The sequence below is a fragment of the Ctenopharyngodon idella genome, chromosome 22 (assembly GCF_019924925.1).
Source record: "Ctenopharyngodon idella isolate HZGC_01 chromosome 22, HZGC01, whole genome shotgun sequence".
NCBI lineage: Eukaryota > Metazoa > Chordata > Actinopteri > Cypriniformes > Xenocyprididae > Ctenopharyngodon > Ctenopharyngodon idella.
This window is the reverse complement of record NC_067241.1, coordinates 8635905-8648469: the sequence shown is the minus strand read 5'-3', so window position 1 is coordinate 8648469 and position 12565 is coordinate 8635905. Positions and strand designations below refer to the sequence as shown.

Below are 12565 nucleotides of genomic sequence, written 5' to 3'. Positions count from 1 at the left end.
TTCTCTGGGAACTATCCTATTGGCTAGATCCTAGAACTGAGTTCCTAGAGCTATTCAGTGCGAAAGCCCCTTTTGACATTTTCTTGGAAATCAAACAAACATGCTTTTTTTTGCAACGTTGGTATACATATGCTATGCAGTTACAACCCCCTAGCATGTTGCTATGCAGTTGCTGGTTAGTTATCAAGGTAGAAAGCAAAGCAAAAAGAGAAAAGGGAGAAATTGAGTAAAAATAAGTAGTCTTACCTGTGGACTGTGCAGGTCGGTGGTTAACATGATGATGGAGTAGGCCAGAACGTAAGCTGTGTCTGCACTGGCAAACAGAGTCTGCCTACAAAGCAACAGACAGGTCAGCACATTGGCTACACAACCCCCTAAAGCAAGCCTCAAAAATGTAACACTCCTCCTCAGACTACAAAACTCACCCCTGATTGCACTCCAGGTAGCGGGCGGCAAACTTCTCCATGAGCCTATCAATCTTCTGGGCTTCACCTGGAAGTCTGAAACCTTCCAAGAAGGCACGGAGTGCTGACACAAAGTCTTTTCCACAGAAGTCCAACCGGTCCACGTAGCAGTACATCACCTCCTTATTAAACTTCACATTCTCTCCCAGGAACTCGCCAACCTGAGTCTGATCACATGACACAGCAGAGCCTAAGTAGCTGGAGCACAAAATGTCTTGGTTCACTAATTTATCCATGTATGAAAACGAGCATGTACTTACAGTGTCCAATCGCTCCTCTTGTTGCAGGAACTGTGCAATGTCTTCTGGTGAGGTTCCCAGCATGCCTTGCTCCTGCAGGTATTGCAATCCCCTTTTTGGTTTCTTGTTGAACCTTTAAGGAACACAGAAATAGTTAAAATAAAGAAAGATGAAATAGGAAAAAAAAAAAAAAAAAAAGGCTGATAAAAGCTGACAACTCACAGCTCAATGCCATGCTCGATGATCTCTTTCTGCTGCTTGATGACCTCATACTGCTCAGGGTGATCTGGCTGAGACTGCTGAACTCCAGAAGACACGGTGGAGTCCAAAGAGCTCACACTATCTCTGCGAGAGGAAAGATGCTCAGGGAGATGCGAACTGTCGCCCTCTGCTGGACGTTCCTGACCTACATCAAAACACAGTCTATTAGACTTACAAAATTATGTTGTAAAAGATAATACAGGCGATTAAAACAAACCCAAATATCATCTTACCAAGGTTGGCCTGCAGGTTGGGGTTGACGTACATGTCTCTGCTCCATTCCACCATGCACTTCAAAATGGACACCAGACACTCCAGCCCTTTCTTTCTCAAACTCAGCTCCTGCAAATAAATCATTAACCCATCATCTCCGAATTATTACACACAGCATTCCAAACTGTTTTACTGGATATGTTTGCATATTTTAACTCATTTAAGTTGTTTCAGACTAAAGCATCTGCTATATGAAATCTAAATCATATATATGCTGTATTGTATACATTTAAAAAGAATAGCATGCCATGTAAAGTACTAATGTTGTAGTTCGAACACAATGATAGCTACCTGTAATGGAGTCATGCCGAGCTCCTGTCCACTCCTTCCCTGGGCGATTTTAGACAGGTCATTTACCAGCCGCTCAAAAATGTTGGCAGCGTTGAGATCACAGTCATAGTTCACATAAATGTCCACCACACATTGTGCATCTGTGAGAAGAACAGCAGACTGATTCACCATTGGATTTGACATTTGAGCTAATAATCTGTGAGATGTTTCTGTGTACGTGTCTACAAGTGTACAATGAGGTGCACCAACCTGCACATATCCGTGTTAGAGTCTGAATGACCATCCACTTATGCTCAAAGGAGCTGGATGACGTCTCCAGGATTGTTAGAAAGATCTCCCTGAAGAACACCTGAGCAATAAGTAGTGAGAAAATATTAAATCAATACTTTAATTTCCATTTCTTGTTTTATTTTTTTGTTTAAATCAAATTTATATTTGTCTGAAAAGCTAATTTCATGCATTTAAGCATAAGCTTTTAGATCAAAACGTTTTGAATATCATGAGAAAAAAAAAATTTGTCAAGTGTATCCAAACAGCCTGGTAGTGTATCTGAACATTTGATCATTTTTTACCTCGATCTGCATCTTAAGGTGCACTTTGAAGTGGGAGAGCAGGGTAAGGAAGATGGCAAGAGACAGTTCAAATACTTCAGGCACAGAGGAGACCCCGTTTTTAGAGAGCGCCACACACAGGTACTGTTTTATGGCGTTCACAAACATCTCATGGGTTCGAAACACAGGTCCAGCACCCTGCAACACTGAGAGCAACAGCTGCAGGGAAACTACCTTAGAGCGCAACTCATGGGACCTGAAAGAGAGGATAGAAAAATTACAGCAGTCATCCGAAAGTTAAAGATCTGTTTGCATAAAACTGAATACCTTTCAAAATAATGGTAAATTTTATTCAAAATCATTCTACAATGAGTGTCCATTGTGGAACCAGAGAATTCCTTCAGTTTTATGATCACACTACTGACACTATTCATCATTTACAGGCCTGATTGTCAGTTTATGAAGTCTTTCACATAAAATAACAAGCTGAAAAATACTTTCTTGATTGATTTATATTCTAATGTTTCTAATGTTAAATACATTTTCTCTCCAGGTTCTTACTTTGGGTCAGGTGGTCCATCAGCCAGGGGCTTCATTGACAGCTTGCAGAGGGAGCGGAACACGAGGAAGGCATCTTTCTGTAGGATGTGTGAGAAGCGGGCAGCTGTCTGACTGCCCTGAATGGTTTCTGCATCCTGCTCAGGAAAAAAAAAAAAAAAAAAAAAAAAAAAAAAAACAAGAGACCAGTCAGACCACTATTAAAAAGCCTATATTCCAGTTATGTGCCTTTATGAATAGTGTATAATGTTTATTATAAACAGTTGTGCTGCTTAATATTCTTGTGGAAACTATGATACATTTTTTTCAGGATTTTCTGAAAAGAAAATTCAAAACAACAACACTTATTTAAAATGAAAATGTTTTGTAACATTATAAATGCATTTACTTTCACTTTTGATACATTTAATGTGTTGTGTTTAATGTGTAATTTAATTGCTGAATAAAACTATTAATGGGAATCTTAAGATGGCGAAATACCCTTTTAAGTCCACTTTGCAGTGCACTTACGGTCACATGGATAAGAGAGACATACAAAATGCGCAGAGCGGGGAGGCGCGAGGACTGGAACTGGGAATCCCTGTCCTACATCAAAAAACTGTAACCCAAGAAACACACCAGAATGTCTGTCGAGGACTCTGAGCCACGGTCGTCCACCATTCCGTTCATCTGCTGCATGTCTACTCGGACAACAGGAGGCGGCACTTTGGTTTCGGAGTCAGAATGTTGATCTAATCCTGTAGTAGAAACAGAAGCAGGAGTGACTACTATGTCAAAGGTCCACATAAAGGTCCAGTATCCTATTTCCAGTGTGACGCACCTCCTTCCACAGAGCTATCTCCTAATCCGCTGTCCGGCTCAGTCTCTTCCAGAACCTCAGGGCTTGCTTCTGTTTCAGGCTGCGGATGGGCCTCCTCTCCTTCTGATGGATCGGCAGTTGTTTGGTCTGACTCCTGAATCTCTTTGTCTTTAAGAATAGTCAAATTGAATAGTTTCTACTACCCAAATGAAGCACATTAAACAACTTTCTAAAACATAACAGGAAACTGCCAGAACCATATAATTTAGAAATAGAGTGGGCGCTATGACCAAAATTACTTCATGACATAAGAAATTTTATTTCACGTAAACATTATATATCAAAATATAGTTATTTTTGTTTCATTTTACTTTTAACAAATGTATTTTTTTCTATTTGTCAGTAATGAAAACCTCACTCATTTTGTCATTCACGCAAGACTTTTTATCACTCTATAGTGTCAGTAACTTTAAGTAGTTCTGTGCAATGCGTATACATTTACATACCGCAATATAGCAAAATCTCTAACAATAGACGCTTTATATTGTCGTCACGGTATATACTGCCATTCTACCTGGCCCTTTTGGAGACATATCTCATATCCTGACCCCAGTAATTCCCCATACCTGCGTGTTCAATTTCCTTTGTGCTCTGTTGATTAGTGGCAAACTCCTCCTCTGACTTTGACTCCTCTTGCTGGCCATTGATGGAGGATGAGTCTTGGGGGGTAGAAGGAGTGGATGGGATCCCAGGCGGGCTGAGAGAGGGGGATGGTGGTCCGTTCTGTTCTAAGAGGGCTCGTCCAAGCCATGGAGATCCGGACCCCCGACCAGGAGTTGGAGAAGGGTTTTGCGTCACAGGTGAAGGGTTACTGGACACTGGGGAAGGATTGCGCAGCTGCAGACGTTGTCTGTCCTTCTCCGCTTCCTGAGCTTCCAGAGCCTACAAGACAGTTGTCAGAAAGTCAAACCTAGTTTCCTAAATTTAGTGTAATTTTCTCAAACCATAATTGCACCCATAGTTCTACTATGGCAGGGGTGGGCACTTCCAGTCCTGGAGGCCACTGTCCTGCAGAGTTTAGCTTCACCCCTAATCAAACACAGCTAATAATTCTAACCACAGTCTTCAGGATTGCTTGAAAATTGGGTTGCAATGCCCTTCAGCCGTGACTTATTCTGTGTTTGATTAGAGATGAGAGTTAAACTGTGCAGGACAGTGGCCCTCCAGGACTGGAAGTGTGATACCACATATTGAAAAAAAAAAAAAAAAAAAGATTTGTTCTGAGTCTGCAAAGTGTAGCAGTCTGAGATGCTTTATACTAACCGCCTGGTTCTCCATACGGGTGAAGATGACATTGAGCATCTGTGTTAGAGTGGCCTTGGCTGTAGTCTGGTTGATTAGGTTGCGACTAGCAAGGTAGATGTTGTAGCAGGTGCGCACTGTAAGGAGAATCGTTCCCTCATGGATCTCTATGTGTGGTGATGTCACGGCAGTCAGCAGAGCCTGTAGAGAAACACAATGATCTGAATCATGACATCACAGATCTGAAATTAAGCCCATTTTTTCAGGTACAGTGGGGTTCAAAAATCTCAGATGACACAAAAATCTATTTAAAGCTGGAACTAAATAGAAAGTTTTAAGATTCTGACAAATAAAAAAGATATTTCAGATACTGTGACATTGATTATGTGAATTCTTTGTATAGACGGTCAGCTGCTCTTCCACTGAAGCTCAAAATGCTCTTCGATTATCATTTGGATTTCAAAACTTGTGGAGTTTTTGCAGCTCGAGGGCTGCTGTCATTAAAGCAAAAGAGAGAAACAAAATGCTAATGCATTCTCAATTCATGTTACACTTTTTCACTCAAACTGTTATGTTCAAATTGCAATAAAATTTGGGTAACACTTATTAACACACACACACACACATATATGTAACATATAAGTCACAGCTGAAGGGGTTGCAACGCCCTTCAGCCATGACTTATTCACAATACAGCACAGATTCTCGTACATTCTTGATTTTATAAAACGGTTACCACACAATACAAATATTAAAGCCAAAAATATGTATAAATGCAACTTTCAAGAAGTAAATTTTCAATAAAAGCTTTCCTTCTTTTAGGAAAGCTTCTTCTAAATAGTCCCTAACCGTGAACAGCAACAGAAGTTACATTATTATGCCATTAGATAGCGGCAAAGACTGTCTTTATATGTGTCAGTCAGTAGCGAAGACTTTTACATTAAAAAGACTAACTTGTTAACAGGGAACAAGACGGAACTGACAAATGCTTTGACTAGCGCTGTCAGTCACGGGAAAACCCCTTAACTGTTAAAAGGACAAGATAACACATCGGACATTTAAACAGATTTTTTATTATGAACATAGGACTTACCTGAAGGAAAATGCTAAATCTGAATGCAGGTAATAAACTCGCTCACTCGATCTCTTTCTCACAATACTCTTCTACATAATACAGTAAGCTTCAATGAACAATATCAATTGAGAACATACAGTTTACATTGCTAAGGGTGTTGTGTAGTGATATAAATGTTTATGTGTTTATCATGAATAAAACACAGCTATTGACCAATCAGAATCAAGGACAGGAACGAACCGTTTTATTTATGTGTGTGTGTGTGTATATATATATATATATATACACACATAACTTTGGTTGCAGTTATTTATAAATGGATATAATGCATTATATATTTACATTATGAATAGCTTTATAATGCATTATACATGAAGGCTTTAAGTAGTGTTAGCAAAAAATAGTATTAAATTAAAAAAGAAAACATTTTAAACCTCACTTTTAAGACAAATGTGATTACGGCACAATGGTAAGTTCATGGCTTAAAGGATTATGCAGGTAAATAATGATGACACTGATGAAAGTGAGATCTTTAAAGGTAGGCACTCTAATGTGATTACGTATGTACACATCTCAGTGGTAAAAGTAAATCTTACTGCAAGCTAACGTTATTGAGCGACCCTGGTGACATTTTATTTAAGAGGCTGCCCAAACCCCTTATGCAAACCACTAATCCCTATGTACTGTATGCTGCCTTTTCTCTCCATTTATAGAGAACAGAATACTTGTAGATTTGTCACACAGCATGCTTATCTACAATGATAAGAGTTAGGCTTGGATAAAAGAAAAAGACTTTGTACTTTACTGCTCAGCTTATGTTGCAAATGCTGTAAGGTAATGACAGTGTTCTCAACATAAATGATCATTTAGCTGCCTGTTAACTAAAGTGTTTTGTGTGACTCAAGTGTGTTGACATAGGTGCTGAATACAGAAGCAGCTTTGATTACTTTGGCATGATCTCCACTGCAGTTGAAATTACTGCAAGGTCAAACAGAAATGTATTACGAATGATGAAACTATAAATTGATTCAATGTTGCAATTTTTCTTCCAAAATAGATTACATTAAAATGGCTAAAAACAGTGCAAAGTGATTTCTAAAGTAAATTTAGAGTAAATATTTTAAAAACAAGTATTCATTAAATATCTATATATAATATTTTGTAATATACATTACCGTTTGGGGGTCTGTTATGCTCACCAAGGCTGCATTTATTTGATCAAAAATACAGTAAAATCAGTAGTATTGTGGAATATTATTACAATTTAAATAATTTTTTATTTGAATAAATTGTAAAATGTAACTTATTCCTGTGATTACAAAGCTGAATTTTTAGTAGTCATTACTCCAATCTTTAGTGTCACATGATAATTCAGAAATCATGGTAAAGCTGATTTGGTGCTCAAAAAACATTTCTTATTATTATCAATGGTTATTTTTACTGAAAACGTCATGTAATCTTTTTTAGGATTCTTCAAAAGAGTTCAAAAGAACAGCATTTATTTTTGTAACATTATAATATAAAATAATCTCATTGACCTCAAACTTCTAAACAGTTGTGTATGTATTTTTGCCATACACATCAGCCATCAAATATGGATTTCAATATCTAGAAGTGCCTGTCTGAAAAAAAAAAAGTAAACGATGGAGAGTTGTCTCACCTTAATAATCTGTAGTTGTACCCCCTCGTCAGTCTGGGGTCCCTGAAAGCAGTTACAGATGGTCTCCAGCAGCCTGTCAATCAGCCGTTTTCCTGGAGCTCCGCTGTCAGGGGCGTTTCCCGTGATGTGCCCATACGCAATGAGTTTCTGTGAAGAATCGAATGGCGGTATTACTATATTATACACATCATTTCATATAGTGCGTTTAAAACCACACTTAAAGGGTTAGTTCACCAAAAAAAATGAAAACTCTGTCGTTAAGTACTCACCTTGTCGTTCCACACCCGTAAGACCTTCATTCATCTTTGGAACACAAATTAAGATATTTTTTATGAAATCCGAGGGCTCCAAGACTGCAACATAATTACCACTTTCCAGGCCCAGAAAGGTAGTAAAAACGTCGTTAAAATAGTTCATGTGACTACAGTTGTTCAACCTTAATGTTTAGGAAGCGACGAGAATACTTTTTGTGTGCAAAAAAAAAAAAACTTTATTCAACAATTTCTTCTCTACTGTGTCAGTCTCTGCTGCTGTACACATGAGCAGCATGTGAAAGTGGTAATTATGTTGCTGTCTATGGGTGGTTCGGAAATATCTTAAAGGGATAGTTCACCCAAAAATAAAAATTCATCATTTACTCACCCTCAAGTTGTTCCAAACCTGTATATTTGGAAGAATGTTTGTAAACAAGCAGATCTCGCCCCCCATTGACTACCATAGTATTTATTTTTTTCCAATTATGATAGTAAATGGGGGGCGAGATCTGTTTGGTTACTGACATTCTTCCAAATATCTTCCTTTGTGTTCAGCAGAACAAAGACATTTATACAGGTCTGGAACTACTTGAGGGGGAGTAAATGATGACAGAATTTTCATTTTTGAGTGAACTATCCCTTTAATTTGTGTTCCGAAGATGAATGAAGGTCTTATAGGTTTAGAACGACATGAGGGTGAGTAATCAATGATAGAAATTTCATTTTTGGGTGAACTAACTTTAAATAGATTTGCTACACATGGCAAAAACTATTATTTACAACAATTAAAAACTACAAACTGAAAAATAAAGGGTTTAAAATGTATTAATGAGTTGAGAATGATAAAACACCGCAGTAGAGTGACGTGGACGAGAACTCTGTTTACCTGTAGGCAGTCGAGAGACGTACTGACAATACGTGGGGACTTGGACTGACATGCCAGCTCGAAAGGCAAGACGTACTTGTCAGCCTCAATGTAGTTAGCTCTTGGAGGAACAACAGTACCGTCCCTGGAACATACAGGATTCACAGCACAAATCAGTCAACGGAAATAACTATGCAGCACGGAAACATACTTTATATTCATTAGTTAAACAACAACAAACATTTAGAACATCTTCCTGTCAGTAGCCCTTTAGTGTTACAGGGGGCTTTTTTCAGCATGGACATGAGTGCGACCAGTATCTGAAATGATTACATAACCATGAAGGTTCACAATAAAGATGATGCATTACGCTTCAGAGAGCCTTTTCAGAAAAACACAATAAGTGTTCTCTTAATCAATGTACATGACAGGAGATGTTTGGATGGATGGTGCATGTTAATAAATGAGAAACTTACTTCTGCTTTTCCAGTTCATGCTTAATTTCATCTAAAAAAAAAAAAAAAAATAGACAAATTAACACATCAACTCAAGACCATTTGTGACCACTCCATCAAAGCAAACTAACCTAAAGAAGGAAGAGAAGAGAGTGTTAATTCAGAAAGTTTACATTCACATGAGTATTACACTGTCTGGACCCTAGGGGTTTTTTTTTATTTTATTTTTTTATAGGTATTCAGATGTGTGTTCAGAAGGACATCAAAGTGAAGTGGATGATGGGGTAGAAATAACATCTACAGCACAGCAGCAGGAATATGTGCCCTAATACTGCCAGAGCAAAACAATATACAAGCTATTCCCAATATAAAACACTGCCTACTCAGCAAGATACAGAAATCATCCAGGACAATCTTGTGCTTAACATCTATCATTTTCATTGAAGCAATGAGACCTATTTGCAGGCAAAGTGCATATATTTCCCATTTTATCAGCTGCTCAAAGTAAAATAAAATTAAACCAATAATTCACCCAGAAATTAACATTAAGTCATAATTTACTCAACCTCATGTGACCTAAACCTGTATGAATTTTTTTCTTTTATGTGGAAATTGACAAAAATATGCTGGTTGCTCTTTTTTATACAATAACAATGAATGGGGACTGAAACTTTCAAGCTTCAAAAAGGAGACAAAAAGACCATAAAAGTATCGTAAAAGTGTCCAGATGACTTTTACCTCATAAAAGTAAAATTAGAAATATTATATGTGTGCCTGTGTGTGAAAGCCATTGATTCCTGGGACTATTTTTGCATTATGACAGACACCCAGGACTCTAAATAAATACTATATTTTAATCACTGCACAAACACACCAGCAGAATGTGAATAACAACGGAAAAATACCATCTCGTCTGTTCACATTTAACAGCAGGCCATTTTAATTCTGACAGTGACTATCTTGAATTTGTAGTGGACATAGCATCAGTGCTTAAATGAAATGAAGAGCCAAAACCTCACTTTGAAGATCCGTTTAAATGCACCACCGCTAAAAATCTTAAACTCACTTGTCAACATCACTAATCAGCTAGTTGGTTGTTAAATGGCTAGTCAACTATCCCGGCCAATCCTTATTCCAATTTGTGGATAAATGGTTCTTTTGTAATGTGTCTTTTCAAATCAGACAGATCTAGTTCTCCAGTTCAACTCATTGATTCAATGACCCAGTCACAGTGGTTAACAGCTCACTGAAGGGGAAAATGATCTCAAGTCTCTCACACAAAGCTATTGTATCACTTTCGAAGATCTGGAAAACCACAAACCATTCTTTAAAATTTCTACCTGTTTTTCATATGGAACAAAAACATGGGGTTGAATAAATTATGACAATTTTAATTTCTGGGAGAACCATTCCTTCAAAATAAAAATAAAAAAGATTATTGGAATGAGCAAGTTGCATAAAGTGACATATTTATACAGTTTTTCTTGCCTCTGATATTCAGGAACGATCAACAAATGGATTATTATTCATTATCAAACAGCCATCTGCTCACAAAAAGGCACAGGAAACTGAGCTTAAGCAACAACACATTTCATAAGATGCACATTTTAAGAACTATGTTTCTAAAAACCTGTATCTGGCTACCTGTAGTACTTAAACTTGTCACATGTATTCAGGCAGCACAAAAAAAAAAAAAAAAAAAAAAACACTAACTGAACAGTCAGAGTCATATGTAAGCCATTGCCTAGCAGTGAATCCGGGTGGCCGGTGGACTGTGTAAATAGGTCTGTATGGTAATCAACCTCACTCAGTCATGACAGCATAATGAGGGAGTGTCTGTTTGAATGAAGTGCTACTGAGAACATTCAAACAAACTCACGGTGAAGTAGCATTACATTAACAGCCACATTACACTACAGCTCTTCACTGGAACAAAACCTTAAATATACCAAAAGTCAAAACAACACAAGTTTACAATAAAACAACACAGTTTTTATGGATTTTGTTCAAATGAAGCAGTTTGAGATTGACACTCCAGAACAAAGGTTGGAGTTTGGAAAAGCTCACGAAGAAACCAGATCCTCCCGTCTCAACATGTGCTCATTAACTTAGTAAATAAGTAATACAGTGCAGATGGGACGAGTCAAATGAGTCTAACCTGCATTTCCAGCTTACCTATAAAAAGAAGAATGGATTTTCCGGAAGTTATTACGCAATAATGGGAATATCATACTACAAATTAGAGACAGTTCACCCAAAAAAATGAACATTTTGTCATTATTTACTTATCATCATGTCATAAAATATAAGATACTGAGAGACATGTTTTCTTTGTTTGTTTGTTTTTTGTCCATACAATGGCGACCAAAACTGGTTACCAACATTCTTAAAAACTTCTTTAATGTTCCACAAAAGACAGAAAGTCATACAGGTTTGGAACGACAATGGGGGAATTTTAATTTTTGGATGAAATACTCCTTTATTAACACTAAAAGTAAAAACGCATAAAATGGGCTCAATGTATGGCAAAAAGATGCAAAGTGAATGGTGACTGATGCTGTTAGTACTGAACACTGTGTGTGAAAAAAAGATAGTCACACATGCATTGACAACTCTTTGAGGGTGAGTAAGTGACAATTTTTTTTAATTTTAGGGTTAACCGTTTCTTTAAAGTGTCACTCACAACATAGATCAATTGTGTAAATCAGTGAGTGACCTTTAATCAATAAATCGCCAATCTGTCAAGTCGCCATAACAGCTGAGCAACAATATATGTAGCTTGTTGGATAGCAGCTGATTCCAGCTAACACATGCTAACAGCTACGGATAAACAAGAGGTGCTGAACACTAAGACATGTCATTTACTCTGTTGCCAACATTTCATTCATCATAATGTACCATTATATAGCCGATGGGACGGATGACAATGTCAGTTTAGGGAAAAATTAAACAACAGATTCCTGACACTGACGCGTGCTGGAATGACGTTAGCTCGCTAAGCAGACTTTAAGGTTAATTTAGGATATTAGGGGGCAGTGGCGGATCTCAAAGATATGTTTGAGGCCTGAGAGGCGATAAATAAAGAGAAGCTCACCTAATGCCACTTGACAAGCCTTGCGCAGCTGGTTGTGCTGGCTCCGCTTCACCTCCTTATCCGCGAGGATTTTCTCCAGCGCTCGAGACAGAAACATGCTCTTGGTGCTCAGGCTTTCTGTCTGCGTATGCCGTCGATGGATTTCCAGCGCTTCCTGTTCTTTCATCTCTCGTTCGACGTGTTAAAGTAGTCCGTTAGGCCGTCATCGCTGGCCCGATCCCTGCGGTTTGGCAGGGGCGTGAGGGTGCCAGGAATGGGCCGATGTTGTCGCTGGTTCAGTCGGGGCCAGTTGGACGCTGCTGCTACTATCTCAGCACTGCGTCGCCATGTTGGCCGCACGTCACGTCACGTGACACGCAGGCGCTTACACTGATGTGTACATTCAGTGGTTTGGCTGAGGTGGAAATGAATGAAGCATGTGTTT

At 38.2% G+C, this 12565-nt stretch overlaps 1 protein-coding gene across 1 annotated transcript in view; it reads right to left on the bottom strand.

Moving 5' to 3' along the window:
- arfgef2 (ADP-ribosylation factor guanine nucleotide-exchange factor 2 (brefeldin A-inhibited)) overlaps window positions 1–12491 on the bottom strand; it is a 56703-nt gene extending 44212 nt beyond the window's left edge. The window contains exons 1-17 of the mRNA XM_051880852.1: window positions 12142–12491; window positions 9069–9099; window positions 8614–8737; window positions 7474–7620; window positions 4760–4939; window positions 4063–4378; window positions 3458–3604; window positions 3256–3374; window positions 2641–2774; window positions 2101–2335; window positions 1778–1877; window positions 1529–1668; window positions 1198–1306; window positions 926–1109; window positions 725–836; window positions 426–631; window positions 247–331 (exon numbers count right to left, since the gene is read on the bottom strand). Coding sequence (XP_051736812.1) covers window positions 247–331; window positions 426–631; window positions 725–836; window positions 926–1109; window positions 1198–1306; window positions 1529–1668; window positions 1778–1877; window positions 2101–2335; window positions 2641–2774; window positions 3256–3374; window positions 3458–3604; window positions 4063–4378; window positions 4760–4939; window positions 7474–7620; window positions 8614–8737; window positions 9069–9099; window positions 12142–12307 — 2535 coding nt within the window. The 5' untranslated portion in view covers window positions 12308–12491. The remainder of the gene's footprint in view (window positions 1–246; window positions 332–425; window positions 632–724; window positions 837–925; window positions 1110–1197; window positions 1307–1528; window positions 1669–1777; window positions 1878–2100; window positions 2336–2640; window positions 2775–3255; window positions 3375–3457; window positions 3605–4062; window positions 4379–4759; window positions 4940–7473; window positions 7621–8613; window positions 8738–9068; window positions 9100–12141) is intronic.
- Between the last annotated feature and the right edge of the window lie 74 nt (window positions 12492–12565).